The 17690-nt window shown below is 34.7% G+C and overlaps 8 protein-coding genes and 1 pseudogene across 8 annotated transcripts in view; 6 read left to right on the top strand and 3 right to left on the bottom strand.

The window, feature by feature from the left end:
- Nucleotides 1-32: 32 nt before the first annotated feature.
- On the bottom strand, nucleotides 33-536 carry LOC115246394 (histone H3). Its single transcript, XM_029825195.1, has one exon. The coding sequence runs from the start codon at nucleotides 478-480 to the stop codon at nucleotides 70-72; it is 411 nt and encodes a 136-aa protein (XP_029681055.1). The 5' UTR covers nucleotides 481-536; the 3' UTR covers nucleotides 33-69.
- A 1489-nt stretch (nucleotides 537-2025) lies between these two features.
- LOC115232692 lies at nucleotides 2026-3818 on the top strand (annotated as a pseudogene).
- A 1464-nt stretch (nucleotides 3819-5282) lies between these two features.
- Nucleotides 5283-6134, top strand: LOC115232694 (histone H1B-like). Its single transcript, XM_029802722.1, has one exon. The coding sequence runs from the start codon at nucleotides 5374-5376 to the stop codon at nucleotides 6052-6054; it is 681 nt and encodes a 226-aa protein (XP_029658582.1). The 5' UTR covers nucleotides 5283-5373; the 3' UTR covers nucleotides 6055-6134.
- Nucleotides 6135-6954: 820 nt separating this feature from the next.
- On the bottom strand, nucleotides 6955-7542 carry LOC115246380 (histone H4). Its single transcript, XM_029825163.1, has one exon. It carries the CDS (start codon nucleotides 7492-7494, stop codon nucleotides 7183-7185), a length of 312 nt encoding a protein of 103 aa, XP_029681023.1. The 5' UTR covers nucleotides 7495-7542; the 3' UTR covers nucleotides 6955-7182.
- Nucleotides 7543-8604: 1062 nt separating this feature from the next.
- Nucleotides 8605-9931, top strand: LOC115246410 (15-hydroxyprostaglandin dehydrogenase [NAD(+)]-like). Its single transcript, XM_029825225.1, has one exon. It carries the CDS (start codon nucleotides 8674-8676, stop codon nucleotides 9463-9465), a length of 792 nt encoding a protein of 263 aa, XP_029681085.1. The 5' UTR covers nucleotides 8605-8673; the 3' UTR covers nucleotides 9466-9931.
- Nucleotides 9932-11575: 1644 nt separating this feature from the next.
- Nucleotides 11576-12419, bottom strand: LOC115232691 (histone H2A-like). The gene has a single exon (XM_029802720.1). It carries the CDS (start codon nucleotides 12344-12346, stop codon nucleotides 11972-11974), a length of 375 nt encoding a protein of 124 aa, XP_029658580.1. The 5' UTR covers nucleotides 12347-12419; the 3' UTR covers nucleotides 11576-11971.
- Nucleotides 12420-12586: 167 nt separating this feature from the next.
- LOC115232701 (histone H2B) lies at nucleotides 12587-13432 on the top strand. The gene has a single exon (XM_029802730.1). It carries the CDS (start codon nucleotides 12643-12645, stop codon nucleotides 13012-13014), a length of 372 nt encoding a protein of 123 aa, XP_029658590.1. The 5' UTR covers nucleotides 12587-12642; the 3' UTR covers nucleotides 13015-13432.
- Nucleotides 13433-13564: 132 nt separating this feature from the next.
- Nucleotides 13565-15499, top strand: LOC115232700 (endoplasmic reticulum-Golgi intermediate compartment protein 2). The gene is made up of 6 exons (XM_029802729.1): nucleotides 13565-13692; nucleotides 13835-14004; nucleotides 14115-14487; nucleotides 14585-14835; nucleotides 14913-15173; nucleotides 15255-15499. Exons 2-6 carry the CDS (start codon nucleotides 13902-13904, stop codon nucleotides 15443-15445), a joined length of 1179 nt encoding a protein of 392 aa, XP_029658589.1. The 5' UTR covers nucleotides 13565-13692; nucleotides 13835-13901; the 3' UTR covers nucleotides 15446-15499.
- Nucleotides 15500-15592: 93 nt separating this feature from the next.
- The window catches only part of LOC115246365 (DNA methyltransferase 1-associated protein 1), a 4914-nt gene continuing 2816 nt past the window's right edge, over nucleotides 15593-17690 (top strand). Inside the window, exon 1 of the mRNA XM_029825136.1 lies at nucleotides 15593-16602. Coding sequence (XP_029680996.1) covers nucleotides 16043-16602 — 560 coding nt within the window. The 5' untranslated portion in view covers nucleotides 15593-16042. The remainder of the gene's footprint in view (nucleotides 16603-17690) is intronic.

The raw sequence follows: 17690 nt of genomic DNA, 5'->3' as shown, positions 1-17690 counted from the left end.
GTAAGATTGATGTTCCTCCGTAAGAGAATTTTTGGCCCTGAAAAGGGCCGATTTTTTAAGAAAATGGATTCAAGCACGCTCTCCACGAATTCGGCGAGCTAACTGAATATCCTTGGGCATGATGGTAACTCTTTTGGCGTGAATAGCACAGAGATTGGTGTCTTCAAACAGTCCGACGAGGTAAGCCTCGCTCGCTTCTTGCAAGGCCATAACGGCCGAGCTTTGAAAACGAAGATCGGTCTTGAAATCCTGTGCGATCTCACGAACCAATCGCTGGAACGGGAGTTTGCGAATCAGCAATTCCGTACTCTTCTGATAACGGCGGATTTCACGAAGAGCAACAGTTCCAGGACGATAACGATGCGGCTTCTTCACGCCTCCAGTTGCGGGCGCACTCTTACGCGCCGCTTTTGTTGCCAACTGTTTACGCGGGGCTTTGCCACCGGTCGACTTGCGAGCAGTTTGCTTAGTTCTTGCCATGTTGAGCAGATCCGAACACAACAGCGAGCTATAGCGGTATAGCGGTCCGTGCGAGATGCCTCGCTTATATATTGTAGCCGTCCCGTTTGCAAACTGCTGATTGGCTGGCGGAACAGTGGTGGGGATGCATAAACTGCGCATAAGTTCTACATTACGATCCTAGATGGCGGTTGATGTTACAATATGTGTCACTCGGTGTCACTTCGTCAATTGACGCTGGCCAACGCGCATCTCTCTCTCTTCTATTGAATGCTGGTAATTTAAAAATTGTAATGGCACTCGCGCGAGTTTTATGGCACGCGTGTCGAGCCAACGCATCGCAGTCAGCTGATTTCGCTTCATTTCGAATTACACACATCCGTATATTCTGATTTTCATGCATTCGAATGAGTTATAATAATCATAACGGTCTGCGTTTCTCATTACATTAATTACTCTTATTATTACAGTGATGTTGGTCATTGACTATTGATACGACGGCATGCAATTGTTTCCATCTCCGTAGTAACTTGATAAAAAAAAAAAGAATCGTTACATTCTCTTGGATATAGGATGTAATGCAAAGTATCTGCCATAAATTGATTAATCCTGGCAAGAGAGAAAAAAGATTAGAAAGAGGAAAAGCTAAAGCCCGTATCAGACTACACATTGAAGATTGAAATTTGACCGATCAGCGCAAAGAAATTTTAGTTCCTTTTGTTCTGACTGGTCAAATTCCAATCTTTACTCTTCAATTTTCAATACGTGTGATACGGACTTTACGGGCATTTTTACATGATGACAAGCGCGGCTCACTTGATGCTCCAAATGCTCCAAATACGTCCAGGAAGCGCGGTGTAAAAACGCCTATAAAATCGCACAAAATCCAACGTGGAAGAATTTATAATGCCAACTGAATATTTTTTTTTTAATCTAAAGTATAAAATTATCAAATCACTCATCTTTATTTAATGAACATGAACATTGCCAACTTGATAAATTTACTTGACTTGACTTAAATAATAACGAAAAGAGGCAAAATATACATTTTACAATGAGCTGCTTCTTTTAAAACTTAAAGAATATCTCTCGTATATATTTTCAGAACAATTATTATAATAGTTTACGATAAGAAACTAATCTGTTGCAAGTATTTATTTTAATAGGAAGAAAAGAGCGAATAAATCCAACTCGCAAAAATTCTCTACAATCTATTTTTAAACATAATTTTTATTAAATAGATTAATAGTAATTATAACGTAGAAAAAACGGATTGGATAAGTTCCATAGGTTTCCTTCAAGTATACGAAATTTAACAACTGCTACAACATTCGTCAAAGATTATCACAATAATTATATGTCTAATTATAAGACAGATCAATTTAATTTTTAAAATATTATCTTTACTAAAACTCTTTTTTTACTTTCTGTTATGTTGCGTTACCACATTTTCTAAGATATTATTCAAAAGGTATGTATCTTGATGACCTGTTTCTCTGTATGAATTTATTTATACTATTTATTCATCGTCATCATAACATTACGTGGTATCGTTTCGTATTGTGAATGTGTGAAAGAGGTTAGTATGCAATTCAGTATTGGAAGAGCTCGGCTTCTAACGAGTCAAGTTGCGTGAGATTATTGCAACTGTCATCGACGTTATTTATCAATCTATAGATCGACATCAGTGTGTGCCGGGTTTCCATTAAAATTTCTTGTCTGTAGTTTGCTCTATCTTCAAACAAAATATATGCCAACTATGTATACGTCTGTTTTACGTGGCATGCAACAATGCGCATATGCAGTGCGCAAATTACATTTGCACGCATCACGTCTTCGTCATTACATAGGTCCTTTGACATACTTTACAGACGATGAACTTATGACGAAGGAAATGGTTGCTAAATTGGCTAAAGAAGAAATCGCTCCGCTCGTACGAAAGATGGAAAAGGAAGGAAGAATAGACGACGGTGTCTTTCGGAAACTCTTTGAAAATGGTCTGATGGGTATCGAAATTCCGACGGAGTACGGTGGGGCGGGAAGCAACTTTATGAATATAATACTAACTATTGAAGAAATTAGTAAAGTCGATGCAACAGTATCCATTCCTGTTTCTATCCAAAACAATTTGATAAATTCAATGATACGTAAAGTTGGATCGGAAGAGCAAAAGCGGAAGTATTTATCCAAATTGGCTCAGAATTCTGTAGGTAGTTTCTGTCTGTCGGAATCTAACTCAGGATCGGACGCTTTTTCTCTAAAAACCGAAGCGAAAAAGGATGGTGCCGAGTACGTGATCAATGGTACAAAAATGTGGATTTCGAATTCTGACGTGGCGCAAGTTTTTCTGCTTTTCGCTAACGCGAATCCTTCCGCTGGCTACCGTGGCATTACGACTTTTCTCGTGGACCGCGATACACCTGGTCTCACGGTAGCTAAACCAGAGGATAAACTAGGTATGAAGGCGTCGTACACCGCTATGGTCCATTTCGACAACGTCAGAATACCCGAGAACAATTTATTAGGAGAGTTTGGATATGGATATAAGTATGCGGCTGGATTTCTGAACGAGGGTAGAATCGGTGTCGGGGCACAGATGATTGGTATAGCACAGGGCTGCCTAGACGCGACTATACCATATACATTGGAAAGAAAGCAATTTGGAAAGGAAATTTTCTCCTTCCAAGCTCTGCAATATCAAATAGCTCAAGCGGTAACGGAACTGGAATGCGCTAGATTACTTGTTTACAACGCGGCGAGACTAGTAGAAGCTAAAAAAGATGTCACGAAAGAAGCGGCTATGGCGAAGCTTGTCGCGTCCGAAAGTGCATGCCGTATCACTGCAAAATGCATAGACTTTGTGGGAGGTGTTGGTTTTACAACTGATTTTCCTCAAGAAAAATATTTTAGGGACTCTAAAATTGGTACCATTTATGAGGGTACGAGTAATATGCAGTTATCAGCAATTGCAAAATATATTCGCAAGCAATATTCATAGATAGTAGCGATCATAATTTTAATTATATATATTACATTAATTTTTAATGTTTTCTAAGGCATGATTAAATGTATAGTTTATAGGTAATTCAAAATCTCTATTTTTTACACTTTTCTTAATCAAATAGATTAGAAACAAACATTTATATCCATATGTGATGGGATAATATCAGCAGTCAATATTGACGCATGTTTGGCATATTTTCTAAAATATTAATATATGTAATTGAAGAATTTATATGAATGTATAATCTGCTTTTATTTATAATTAAGTTATAATTGATATCATATATTTGATTATTTATATATTTTATGGATAAATTTCATTATAAGTTATGCAAACTAATACATATATCTGAAAACAAATGTTGTATTTTTTTGCATTAGCGTATAAATATAAATATAAAATATTAGATTTATTGACATGTAATATTTAGGTCTTATTATTTGAAAAATTTTAAGAAATACTATGATATATATATATGGCATAGTCATATCGATATCAAGTCACGAATTGCAAAACAATACTCTAGCACAAAAATCATAGAAAAATCTAGTCGAAATTTTAATAAATTACAAAATGTACATGAATACACATAATAGGGAAATATAAACATAGGAAACGGCTTTTTATATATAAACGGAAAAACATTCTTTTTAAGAATATCATTAAATAGATAAATGCATATAATAATTCCGAAAAATGCATTCATTATCTTATTTGTTTAGTATTTCGCAAATATAAACAATTATATAACAAATTACCATATCGTTCTGTCGATATAACGTGCGTCATATATGTACACAACAGTAACATTTTTGGTTTAGCGAATATGATGATCAAATGTATCGTGTGAAAATAATTTAATAATAATTCTATTATAATTTCTATTAACTTTTATACACATTCTTCTTTCGCAATTAAGGGATATAAAATAAATAAACTTTACACATTTATCTGATTATATTAATCTATATGATTCCAAAAATATGATAAAAGTCGTTTCGGAGAATTTAGAGTTATTGTTGCTTTAAAAGCCCATAAATCAAATTTTTATTTTTGTTTTATTAATAACAATTATTATTAATTTAAAAGAGTCAGATTAACGAATTATACATTATTGGGTCGATTTATTATATTCTTCTCATATACATAGGATAGGTATATAGCTGTATGAAAAACTGCGCAGTATTCGCTCCTCGTCACGTCAAAAAAAAAACATCTCAGAATTAATTATCTACATAATTTATTTGTAGCGTTCGTCGTGAATTTTATAATAAATGGTGATTAAATTTCGATCGAGGAATTCATCGATTTGCATTATATACCATTAAGCTACGAAGCAACAAGGCCATTTGCCTCGTGCATCTTACGAGCGCGCGTATCCCGAGAAGCTGCGATTTAAGCTTCTTATTCTCGGAATATAAGCCGATATCAGTCGGAAACAATTAATCGGGAGCACGGGGCTGTTCCGTCGGAATATCTTCCCAGAGAGGTAACATGAAAAATATTTAGAGAAAAGCTTGGTTTTCATGTTTTTCCATGACCTATGCTATCAGCGCGAAAAGACGCGAACGACAAAATTTCACAGTGGATAAAAAGCGACGATTGTAGAGACGTTTAATACGATTTGAGATGAAACCCCATACACTTGGCTATCGATTAATCCAGTTTGCGATATTCGAGCGGTCCCAATATTAGAGAAATAACGTCGTAAAATCAAAGTATATTTACCGCTCCATCATTTTCTGTGAAACTAACGGGCCGATATATTGGGTAGGTCTCTCTCCATGGTCCGCGCTCCCGGTACTAGAGCGCGTCGCCAGCGGCCCGCCAAGCAAACTGACTATTCTGCACTTTGTAGAATCGAGAAGCATAGACGATCGTTTTGTACGCAAAACTCATTCGCTGAAAATATGGAGGACAAAGTTAACACTGGAAACTCTGCTGTCGAGACTGCCGAGAGCAATCCTGCTCCGGCTAAGAAGACTAACAAGAGCAAGGCTAAGTCGCAGGAAAAGAAGGCATCGCGGCCAGCGACTTCCGAGATGGTAACAGCGGCCATTAAAGAGCTAAAGGATCACAAGGGCTCGTCTCTACAAGCGATTAAGAAATACATTGTGGCGACTTACAAAGTAGACGGTGAGAAAGTCGCGCCGTTTATCAGAAGATATTTGAAAGCTGCTGTCTCATCGGGTGCCGTCGTGCAAACCAAGGGGAAAGGCGCTTCCGGATCTTTTAAATTATCGACGGACAATTCTAAGCCCAAGACTAAAGTGCAAGCGAAGCGTCCTTCCAAGCCTGCATCTAAGAAAGACAAAATCGAGAAGACTACGACGGTACGAAAACCAGTTGCCACGAAGAAAACAGTCACTCCTAAAAAAGCGGCTGAGAGTCCAAAGAAACAGCCCGCTCAGAAGAAAGCTGCTGCTGCTGCTGCTAAATCTGTCGCAAAGAAGAAGGGCGGTAAGGCTGCCATAGAGACAAAAGCACCATCAAAAGCTAAGAAAGCTGTAAAGGCACCTGCAGCGAAGACTAAGACGCCGAAACCGAAAAAAGCAGCAGCAAAAGCCGTAGCAATTTCTGCAAAAAAATAATTATTCTGCTCGCTATATACAATTTCAAATGGCCCTTTTCAGGGCCCAAATTATCTAAAACGAGGAACAATTTCGAAAAATTGCAATTGATACATATCTCATTTTACCTCTCCCACAAAAATCCATTTTATTATTAGACATTTTAATTAACATATATTTTCTGTTATGGACATAGATCTTTTGATAAGTTTGATATCTGTGTGAAAATAATTATTCCATAAATATTATATATATATGCATATCACACACACACGAAATAAGATCATGTTACATAACGCAGTAGAAAAACTTGACATATTTAAAAAATATTGCTATTTACTTATTAATATATGATCAAAGAGAAATATCGTTTTCCGTTAATAAATTTCTAATTTTAAATATATAGTAATAATGCGAACTACTTAAAATACAGAAAAATTACATATATTTTTAAATATCTTATTATAATATATAATGAATAACTTATCTCTCATCTTCGCTAGTAACTCACCAAATACATAAATACGAAAAACATTAAAATTCTGATATATAAAACTTTCTTATATTGATGTGTGCAATTTGGTTAACATATTTAATGCGATAATATTAAAATATATAATATATCGCAGTTTAAAAACAGAATTAAAACAAAAAGAAATTAAAAGGTATTGTTAAATGTTATATAATTTTGTGCACTTAAAATTATAAAGATGCTGAATTAAGAATAACAAGATATATATATTATATCTCAATAATTTTGAATTTATATTTCACGTACAAATATGCTTGCAAATCTATTAATATTATATTTAATTATAATTGAATGTAAATTTAATTTACTCATTTCAAAAATTATTTCAAGTTTATGTATGTGTATGATAGATAACAAACTTTAAACTTATATTTTTTCATACATTAGTATCAAAATTATTTAAAGCTATTCTTTATATAATTAATGAAAAAACGTACTTTTAAATAGTTTGTGCGTCTATCAAAATCTTGTTTTGTATAACGCAATTATTTAACAAATATACATATATAAAATTAAATTTAGACAATATAATACATGCTTTCTAAGATAATTCCGACGTATAATAAATTGTTGGCCCTGAAAAGGGCCGTTTTGATTCTGACGAATATTGGATCGCATTAACCACCAAAACCATATAAGGTTCTTCCTTGCCGTTTGAGAGCATAGACCACGTCCATAGCAGTTACAGTCTTCCTTTTAGCATGCTCGGTGTAAGTTACAGCATCGCGAATAACGTTTTCTAGGAAGACTTTCAAGACGCCTCTCGTCTCTTCGTATATCAAGCCAGAAATACGCTTCACACCACCACGTCTTGCCAGACGACGGATAGCTGGTTTAGTGATACCCTGGATGTTATCACGCAGGACTTTCCTATGCCGCTTAGCTCCTCCCTTTCCCAATCCTTTTCCTCCCTTACCGCGACCAGTCATTTTGAAATCTACGATATGTATTCTACGACGCCTCGACGGAGAATGTGCTCGGAAATCCGATAGAAGCCCCTTATAAAGCCGCACCGGCAGTACTATCCCCACCACTACACTGTCAGCCAATCGCCAGACGGCCGTTGCAAGAAAGAGAAATGGAAGCGCAGGCTGTTAGCGCTGGAAACTAAAATATCGATTGATCTGAGTTCTTTGATTGCAAAAATTATTTTTATCTCATTTTAAATATTTAATATTAATCTATCTATCTATATATATATATATATATATCTTATAAAAATGCACACATAGCTTGTTACATTTCTTGAATAAAAATAATATAAAGAATAATATATACTTTGTTTTAATATTTGTTAAAATAATATTTCACACTTTCCTGATATTTGTGTGATATAAATATTATTATTTGCGTTTATAGAGGAGTTTTATAATTATAATGTTCGGTATGTTTTATGTATGTATATAATAGCCTGCTCTAACATCTATGCAAATTAAATGCACACATAATGTACTAATTCTTCGACATTAATAATCATTTGCTTATTATTATGCATGTGTTCGTATGGTAATTAAATATAAAAAATTTATATTATATCTATTAAACAATATTATATTTTTATAGTGTATTTTTTTATTGCGTTTGGTTTCTATATTATAATAAATAGAAATCAGTTAAAAAATTATTAAATCTTCAAATATCTATTAATAAATTCTAAATTATATAAATTTTATAAATAACGATTGCTCGCAAGAAAGATACGTAGATACAATGATCGTGTTTCGGTTAAAAAGCACGAATTTAAATTCTTGGCTTGATTCGAGTGTATTATCGCGGAAATAAATATTTGAATATTTGTATAAAAGGAAAGCATTACAAAATTTTTCGAAATTTACCTTTGATTTATCACGAATTTAACGTTTTTATTAAACATTATAAATAAAAACAATAATCTGCAATAGTTGCAAGTAATGATAGAGATAAACATCATAATAAATATTCCTTATCCCTACCAACGTCTGTCCATGGCTCAGTGCGACGAATAGTAAAAGCGCGATAAGAAGTATATGATGTTTATAAATAAGAACTCTTATCTACTATCACTTACTTAATTAGCAATCCTTGCAGTGCGTATTACAATCCGCCGAAGACTTCGCAGAAAGCAAGACATGGACAACATACAGAATAAGACTGTAATGATCACCGGAGGAGCTGCCGGACTGGGCTACAAATACGCCGAAATATTGCTTCGCAATGGTGCGAAAAGTGTTGCGATAATCGATCTGCCAACATCAAACGGTGAAAATGCAGCGACCACGTTGAAGAACGAGTTTGGCAAGGATCGCGCTATCTTCGTCGCGTGCGACGTGACAAAGACCGAAGATCTGAAAGAGACGTTCAAGAAAGTCATCGCCGCGTTCGAGACTCTCGACATTCTTATCAACAACGCTGGCATATTCGACGATAAAGACAAATGGGAACAGACGATCAACATCAATGTCACGGCGCTGATTCGCAGCTCGTATCTGGCTCTGGACCATATGGGAAAGTACAAAGGTGGAAAAGGAGGCCTGATCGTGAATATCTCGTCTATCCTTGGATTAGCCGTACATCCCCCGGCGCCGGTGTACACGGCTACGAAACACGCCGTTCTCGGATTCAGCCAGTCCCTGGCGGGTCTGTACGAGAAGACCGGAGTGCGAGTTCTCATCATGTGTCCAGGTGTTACGAAAACGGCGTTACTCGACGACTTATTTCATAAGGCTGTCCATTTCGCCGACGCTAAATATGCTAGTAAGTTTCCCGGTTTCGATCAGTTTCAATCAGCTGATAATGTGGCTCTCACGATGGTAGATCTTATACAAAAAGGAAAAAACGGAGAAGCTTGGGTCAGCGAGCACGATAAACCGCCCTACGCCGTGAACTTTCCCCATTATTCGACTCGAGCTTTACCTGTGTAAAGTTTACATTTAATAACTTTAAATATATTCCATAACTCGTCTTATTTTGTTCAATTGAATGGTTTATTAATAAATATAAACGTTGTATCAATTATATATATATATGTAAAATTATATTACATATGTAAAATTATATGAAATATAAATGATATATGCATATAATGTTAAAACGCAACACCTTCATTTCCAAATCCAAAGATCTATTTGAAAATCGTACGCGTAATTTTACATAATATTATTGGTAAAAGTCATATAAAGTACTAAGAAGACTTTATCTATTCAAAATGTATTGTGTCTGACTAACAATAAGTACTAGGCACTGCATAATTTTACGAGCTACGCGCAATAGTACATTCTTCTATCAACTTTTGTAATATAAGGAGAGATTAAGAACATGAAATATTAAAAATAAAATTTATTATATCTCTGTTATTGTAAAATCAAATTAAAAAAATTTTTATATTTTATCTAGCTCTCTTGTTATTGAAATTGGCAAATAAGATCAGCGTTGATATAAAAATAAAAACTTACATATTTTTATATTTTTTAATCGATGATAGCGTTCAACATAACTAACGATAAGTTTGTGCAGCGGTATCTTACTATTCGTAAATATATACATCTATATATAGTGTAATATTTTTTTTTATAAACTGTACACACTCTGTATCGCTTCTAAAGATTTTATCTGTTATTTTCTAATATTTTTTTTACATGGTTATGCTTTTTAAAATGAGTGCCTTCAGTGTTATCTTTTATATTAGATACCGAGTTAGTAGCATTATTGCTTATCATATTTATGTTTTTGCGCACACAAAAAGTAGATCTACCAATTCGGTAGTTCAGTGATGAATTATGCATTATATATTATGCATTATGAATTCGGATAAATCTAGCCGAGCAGTCATCAGTGTTAAGAAATAATAAAAAAAAATTTGTTTGGAGAAATAATAATTTCCTAGTTATTATCCGTCCTCGAATTAATCACATATCCCCCAACGCTAGTTGTACACATCAGCTACGAAACATGCCGTTCTCGGATTCAGTCAGTCTCATCGTAATTCATCGTAATTACAAATAAAATAGATAATAATAATTTTTTCTAAGAGCTATATCTCTCTTCGACAAGTACAATTTTTGGTTTCATATGTTATTTTAAATATACAGCGTGCTCCCGGGTTAAATGGCCAAACTTGAAATATTATAGGATCTCAAAATAAAAATAATTTTCCTCTGGAAGTATGCTCGCAAACGCTTCGTTCAAGAAATATTGACTTCTTAAGTTACAGAACTATTTAGATTATATTTCCAAATTACATCGGAATTTTAAAATTTGACACATGTTTTCTGCAATCAAATTTTAAATTAAAATTAATAATCAGAAAGGAAGGCTCACTAAAACCCGCGTAGAATCTGTACAGATTAGTGGACGAAGTCCAAACGCCATCACATATATCCGTCAGTGGTTTACATCAATATAACGATGATCAACGTTGATCGATCGATACATTCACAAAAACAACGGTCATAATAAAAAAAAGAACAATAGAACAATTACTTAATAAAAAAAATGGTCGTAAAGGTCAAAGAAACAACGGTTATAAATAAGTTGGTCATGAACAAAGGTAAAGAAAAACAAACCGTGAGAGAAAGGCTAGGTTTAGTTAATCTTTCAATTCAATTCAAATCTTGAAATCAAATTCAAATTTAAGTTTCCCAATCAATTAATTTTTAAATTTTCGACAAGTTCTCTATTAGAGGAAAAACGTACAGATCACAAAAACAAGTCATAAAATTAAAAATGATGGGAAAAAAGCAAATGCGACAAGTTTAACTAATTTTTAAAATATAATCCAAATTTTTAAATTTAAAATCAAACTCATATTTCTAAATCTTTATATATTTATATCCATGCTAAATATGAACCAAAAAACAGTCGTACGTTAACGAAACGTACATTATCTAATGCACATTGGTTAATAAAATTTAATAATAATAAGTTCGCGCCTCGGATCTTATCTGCTCGTTTTCCCACTTAATTGTTAGTACTTTAAGTCTATTGCTGTTATTATCCAATTAATATTTCGATTTTAACCTGTCCGCTTTAGTACATACTTGTGGAATGTTGGAGTATAGTCCCTTTAATATTAAAGAAACTCTAATTGTAAGGATTAAGAATCATTCAATAGCGCCCAAGTACATTGTGCGGTCATTTTGGGAACTATCTGAATATACTTTTTATCGTTCTAGAATTATGTGCGTGTACCGTTGCGCGTTTTTATTTAAATATCTTTATTATTTTTTAAATAATTTGGCAATAAAATAGTAGTAAAAGAGTTAATATGATTTTAAACAGAGAAATGAAAAAATATTTTAAAGAGTAGAACATAAATAAAATGTTTATGCATAAAAATTTCATATAAAAGAATTGCAAATGAGATGTCCTTCGTATATGAAGAAATTGGTGGCCCTAAAAAGGGCCGTTTGTAATTGCTGGGATCTGTAGTTAAGCCTTCTTCTCAGTTTTCTTTGGCAGCAAGACCGCTTGAATGTTTGGCAGTACACCACCCTGAGCGATAGTAACGCCAGAAAGTAATTTGTTCAATTCCTCGTCATTACGTATGGCTAGTTGTAAATGCCTGGGAATGATTCTGGTCTTTTTGTTATCGCGTGCAGCATTTCCTGCCAACTCCAATACTTCGGCGGCGAGATATTCCATCACCGCGGCAAGATAGACCGGAGCACCAGCGCCAACGCGTTCAGCATAATTTCCTTTACGCAGAAGTCTATGGATACGTCCAACGGGGAACTGTAATCCGGCACGATTAGATCGCGACTTTGCCTTTCCCTTAGCCTTTCCACCCTTTCCACGGCCAGACATGATGAATGGAAGATTGCGGTTTAGCAAACGAAAATTTCTCTATCGATGTGAAACGAGTAACGCTTCAATCAGTTGTGTCGTTCGTGACTGCTTCGCCAACTATTTATACCACTCTGCGTTACGTCGTGCGTCCAATGGCGTGCCAGATACGCATGACTGACCGCGGCGCGCGATGTGATTGGTGCGCCACCACTATCCCTCTACTGTATATAAGGACCGCATCTTCGACTTCTGCTCACTTTTCGAAGCTTCGTCTCTGCGACTGTTTATACGGTGCTTTACGAAAAACTTAAACTATGCCACCCAAAGCGAGCGGCAAAGCTGTGAAGAAAGCCGGAAAGGCTCAGAAGAACATTAGCAAAACTGACAAGAAAAAGAAGAGGAAGAGGAAGGAGAGCTATGCTATCTACATCTATAAAGTACTAAAGCAAGTACATCCGGACACTGGAATCTCCAGCAAAGCCATGAGCATCATGAACAGCTTTGTCAACGACGTTTTCGAACGTATCGCTGCAGAGGCATCCCGTTTGGCGCATTATAACAAACGCTCGACGATTACCTCTCGGGAAATTCAAACTGCTGTGAGACTTCTGCTACCTGGAGAATTGGCCAAGCACGCTGTGAGTGAAGGCACCAAAGCTGTCACCAAGTATACCAGCTCCAAGTGAACAATTACTCTCAAGATCACAACGGCCCTTATTAGGGCCCCAATTTCTTTTATACGTTGGATATCTTCACGCTTTGAATATGCCTTTGAAATAGCAATGCACAATATTTTATGTTTCACAAAGAACCATAGTCAATTTATTTATTTTATAAACTGCAAAATTTATACAATTTAAAAAGTGCAGACACTTTAGAAAATCGTAGGGAACGTACATTCATCATTTAGCTATTTAGGAAAGAAAAATTATTTAAACATAATTTTAAACATGCGGTTTTGCATGAGAGTTTAATTAAAGTCCTAAATCCTGTCAGAATTTATTGTGAAAAATATAAAACAAAAATTATTCTTTTAAATATACATTAACAAATAAATGTGTTATAAAGTTGTAAAATAAAATTAAAAAGCTTGGTTTTATTTAATATATTAATTTATATATGTAATAATATATAAAATATATTGCGTACAAACCAAAATCGTAAATTAATTTCATACCGAGCTTGAAATGTACTAAACATTTTTTTTTTTTTTTAATTTGTGTTATGTGGCGCCATCTTTCTGTACAAAACGATTTCTACTGTAATTTTGCTTTATCGTTTATCGTTCTTTCATATCATGTTTTATGCTTGTTATGTGCGATGTGTCAAAATGTACATATGTATATCTATATATCGAAAATGTAGTAAGTATCACGTTTTTAATTAATTGATTTGTATACGTTGTGATGAATATGGTGATAAATACTAATGTTAAATATATAAATGTCGAATACACATCTTAGATATGAACTCTTTGTAAGCACAGTGAATTAACATTTCTTATAGATTAATGATGAATGTGTATGTGTTGTTAAATAATTTATAAAGATTTGTTTATATAAGTATTATAAAAATGTTGAGACGACGACATGTCAAAGTTAAGACAGTCAAGGAACTGGATGCATTTCCTAAAGTTCCTGAGTTATATGTTGACAAAACTGCAGTGGGGGGAACATGTAAGTTAGCAGATACTGGCAGTATATATTTATATTAGACATATATTTATTTATTTTGAGAAGTGTATTGTCCTTATCGACCCCAATTAATATTCAATTTCTTATTTCAGTTTCTATCTTTACAATACTCATCATCGCATATTTGATAATAGCAGAAACAAGTTATTTTCTTGATAGCAGATTACAATTCAAATTCGAACCAGATACTGAAATTGATGCAAAGCTGCAAATTAATATTGACATAACAGTAGCTATGCCATGTGGTCGTATTGGTGCTGATGTTTTAGATTCTACAAATCAAAATATGATAAGTTATGATTCTTTGGAAGAGGACGATACGTGGTGGGAATTAACGTCGGAACAAAGGGCACATTTTGAAGCTTTAAAGCACATGAATTCATATTTAAGAGAAGAGTATCATGCTATTCATGAACTTCTTTGGAAATCCAATCAAATTACTCTTTACAGTGAGATGCCAGTGCGGTATGTAAAGCAGACTTGTAATTGCCCCTTATAATTCTGCAATATTAATTGTTAAAAATTCCTGATATTTATACGAGTACTATTTTATATCATTTAGGTCATATAAACCGGATTATGCACCAAATGCTTGTCGTATTCATGGTAGCTTGAATGTGAATAAAGTTGCAGGAAATTTTCATATAACTGCTGGAAAATCATTATCTTTGCCACGTGGTCATATACATATTTCTGCATTTATGACGGAGCAAGATTATAACTTCACTCACAGAATCAATAGATTTTCTTTCGGTGGACCTAGTCCAGGTATCGTGCATCCTCTTGAAGGTGACGAAAAGATTGCAAATAATAGTAAGTTTATGATTGCAAGTTATCAGAAACAATAGTATGACTGTTTCCATATGGGTAATGGGTGATTTCTCTTCTAGACATGATGCTGTATCAATATTTTGTTGAAGTTGTCCCTACAGATATTAGAACATTACTAAGTACATCTAAGACATACCAATACAGTGTTAAAGATCATCAAAGACCAATTAATCATCATAAAGGATCTCATGGAATACCAGGAATTTTCTTCAAATATGATATGAATGCACTTAAGATAAAAATAACTCAGGAACGTGATACAATTTTTCAATTTTTAGTGAAATTATGTGCTACTGTGGGTGGTATTTTTGTCACAAGTGGTAAATACAATGCAAACGCAATGAATCTTCTAATAAGTAATGATATGCAATTTTTATTATTTATAATCTAAATTTTTGCAGGATTAATTAAAAATATTGTACAAAGTTTTTGGTATATTGTGTGCTGCAAGTTTTTAAATTCTGAAAAGAAAGCAGATCATCATGAACCATCGATTCCATCACATTCCACGAATTATAGGGCTCCTGATACCATAAATTTACTTGATGTCACGGCCCCACAAAATATTGATATCATGTTGAAGCCTCAATAAAAACTCGTGAGTTAATATTTTCAATGTGAGTGTGAAAAATATATAATTAGAAATAATTATGTATTGATATATATCCCAAGATATATGTGTGTATGTATGTGGTATTATGAAAGAGTGATTAAATATTTTAAACCTTGAATGTAGACTAATGATATTTTTAAATAAGAAATTTTTAACTAATTTATTTAAATGTGTGTGAAGAAATTACGGAAGGTTAATAATTTAAAGGAGTGTTCACATATTAGATATCCTATTGTGATTCCATGAGTGTTCACGTTACATTTGTGCTGTGATTGGCTTTCTAGATCCACCAATCAAATCCATTTACCAAAAGCCGATCATTTAATTGTGGTTTTCTGAACGCAGCTGACAAGTTCTTCAGTCAATCCACTTGTCATTACACAAATATACGCAAATGTATTCGGATGTATTTGCATAAGATAATTATTTTCTAATATAAATAGCGATTTACATAAATTTTATTTTATACAGTTGAAAGATGTTAGCTCATTTTACGCAGTGATAAAACGATCAGTTTCGTTTTGATATATCGTTAAGTCTCATAGCAGAAACATAACCTCCAAGCGAGCCGTCAGGATGGCAGACGTACGCGATATTCTGGACATCGAGGTGCCTACGACTACGGAACTTACGAAGGAATCGATACTAGGTAGCGACAAGAAGAATCGTAAACGGTATGACTACAACAAAGTGCCAAAACGTCCTGAGGGTATGCATCGCGAGGTGTTTGCGCTCCTCTGCAAGGACAATAATGACATGCCGCCGTTGTTCCCGACCGATACGGCGAAAGGATACAAGCAGGTACGAGCCAAGCTTGGTATGAAAAAAGTGAGGCCATGGAAATGGACACCATTTACCAATCCGGCACGTACGGACGGTGCTGTCTTTCATCACTGGCGGCGTGTTGCCGATGCCACGAAGGAATATCCCTTCGCAAAGTTCAACAAGAAAGTTCCTATCCCTACGTACACAAATGCTGAATACGTCCAACATTTAGTGACCAATGGTTGGTCACGAGCAGAGACGGATCATTTGTTTGACTTGTGCAGGAGATTTGACCTTAGATTTATTATCATTAAGGATAGGTGGGACCGCACTAAATTTGTCGCAAGATCTGTAGAAGATTTAAAAGAGAGGCAAGGATAATGCATGTATATTTTATCTAATTTAGAGGTTTTGAATGTTAGGTATATATGTGTATATATATATACATAAATTAATTATACTTTTGCTCTGTAAATATTATTTCACTATCAGCGTGCCAATGATATTCATACCAAAAGTTATCGAGCATGCGACTCCTATTACGGTGTATTATATATGATGATTCTCATCTTGTATTAAAAAAAATAAACGACTTAATCGTGCGAATTTACGACATTATACACATCTTGTTAACATAATAGTCTGTAGCATGCAAGGTAAAAGAATAAAATTGAAAACACGTAGCGATGGTAATTACTTATATATCTGTGTATTTTTTATATTGTCGACAAAAAGTAACAATGTACGGTCAAACCGTATAATTTATCTACAACAATCTACAATAGATTACAATATGTTGTTTTGTTTTTTTTGAGGGTACAGGGGATGTGACTGGGTGTAGAGAGGGAATATAAGATCGGGGAAAGGATGGGTGGGAAGAGGGGTGTTGACGGTAAGAGTGTGAAGAGTGTTGAATGGTCGTCGATGCAGGCCTTTCTTCGTTCGTGCTCGCGTTACAGTCGACTCTTTAATCCTATAATAAAGTACTCGGTAGCTCTCTAGCCGTACTTGGTACGGAATAATGCATGTATATCTGCGATAATAATCGATAAACCAGCGGTGTATCCCGCCTGTTTCCCGGCTGCTGCGTGTCGCGAGGATTCACCCGATCAAAGTTAAGCGTAAGACAAAACGGTGCAATCAGGCGGAATATCGTTGATATCGTGACGGATTGTTCGTAGATACAGGGCGTGTCCACTCGTCTTGACACTTTGATCGCTGTCGTCCTAGCGGCACAATCAGCTGTCTTATGTTCGACGGTCGCATACCGGTCTATTCTCGTCGAAGGAGATTTATCTTTCTCGAAGCAGCTGCTAACTGTCAAATAGTATCGCGCATCCGAATCATCCTATAATCGCGGACTAACAACAATGCGTTATGTTTTGAAACCTTATAAAAATTTACATCTCGGTATGACACGCGTTTTTTTTTTCTACGACGCTCTCTAGCTTATCTACTA

This window comes from Formica exsecta, unplaced genomic scaffold (assembly GCF_003651465.1).
Source record: "Formica exsecta isolate Colony F162 unplaced genomic scaffold, ASM365146v1 scaffold149, whole genome shotgun sequence".
NCBI lineage: Eukaryota > Metazoa > Arthropoda > Insecta > Hymenoptera > Formicidae > Formica > Formica exsecta.
This window is presented reverse-complemented; position numbering and strand designations above follow the sequence as displayed.

Bases quoted from the DNA above. Each gene is read 5' to 3' on its own strand.
- LOC115232700 (XM_029802729.1), top strand. From the start codon at position 13,902: ATGTTGAGACGACGACATGTCAAAGTTAAGACAGTCAAGGAACTGGAT. The intron at 14,488-14,584 runs GTATGTAAAGCA...TATATCATTTAG, and splicing joins TACAGTGAGATGCCAGTGCG to GTCATATAAACCGGATTATG. The intron at 14,836-14,912 runs GTAAGTTTATGA...TTTCTCTTCTAG, and splicing joins CGAAAAGATTGCAAATAATA to ACATGATGCTGTATCAATAT.
- LOC115246380 (XM_029825163.1), bottom strand. From the start codon at position 7,494: ATGACTGGTCGCGGTAAGGGAGGAAAAGGATTGGGAAAGGGAGGAGCT.
- LOC115232694 (XM_029802722.1), top strand. From the start codon at position 5,374: ATGGAGGACAAAGTTAACACTGGAAACTCTGCTGTCGAGACTGCCGAG.
- LOC115232701 (XM_029802730.1), top strand. From the start codon at position 12,643: ATGCCACCCAAAGCGAGCGGCAAAGCTGTGAAGAAAGCCGGAAAGGCT.
- LOC115232691 (XM_029802720.1), bottom strand. From the start codon at position 12,346: ATGTCTGGCCGTGGAAAGGGTGGAAAGGCTAAGGGAAAGGCAAAGTCG.
- LOC115246394 (XM_029825195.1), bottom strand. From the start codon at position 480: ATGGCAAGAACTAAGCAAACTGCTCGCAAGTCGACCGGTGGCAAAGCC.
- LOC115246410 (XM_029825225.1), top strand. From the start codon at position 8,674: ATGGACAACATACAGAATAAGACTGTAATGATCACCGGAGGAGCTGCC.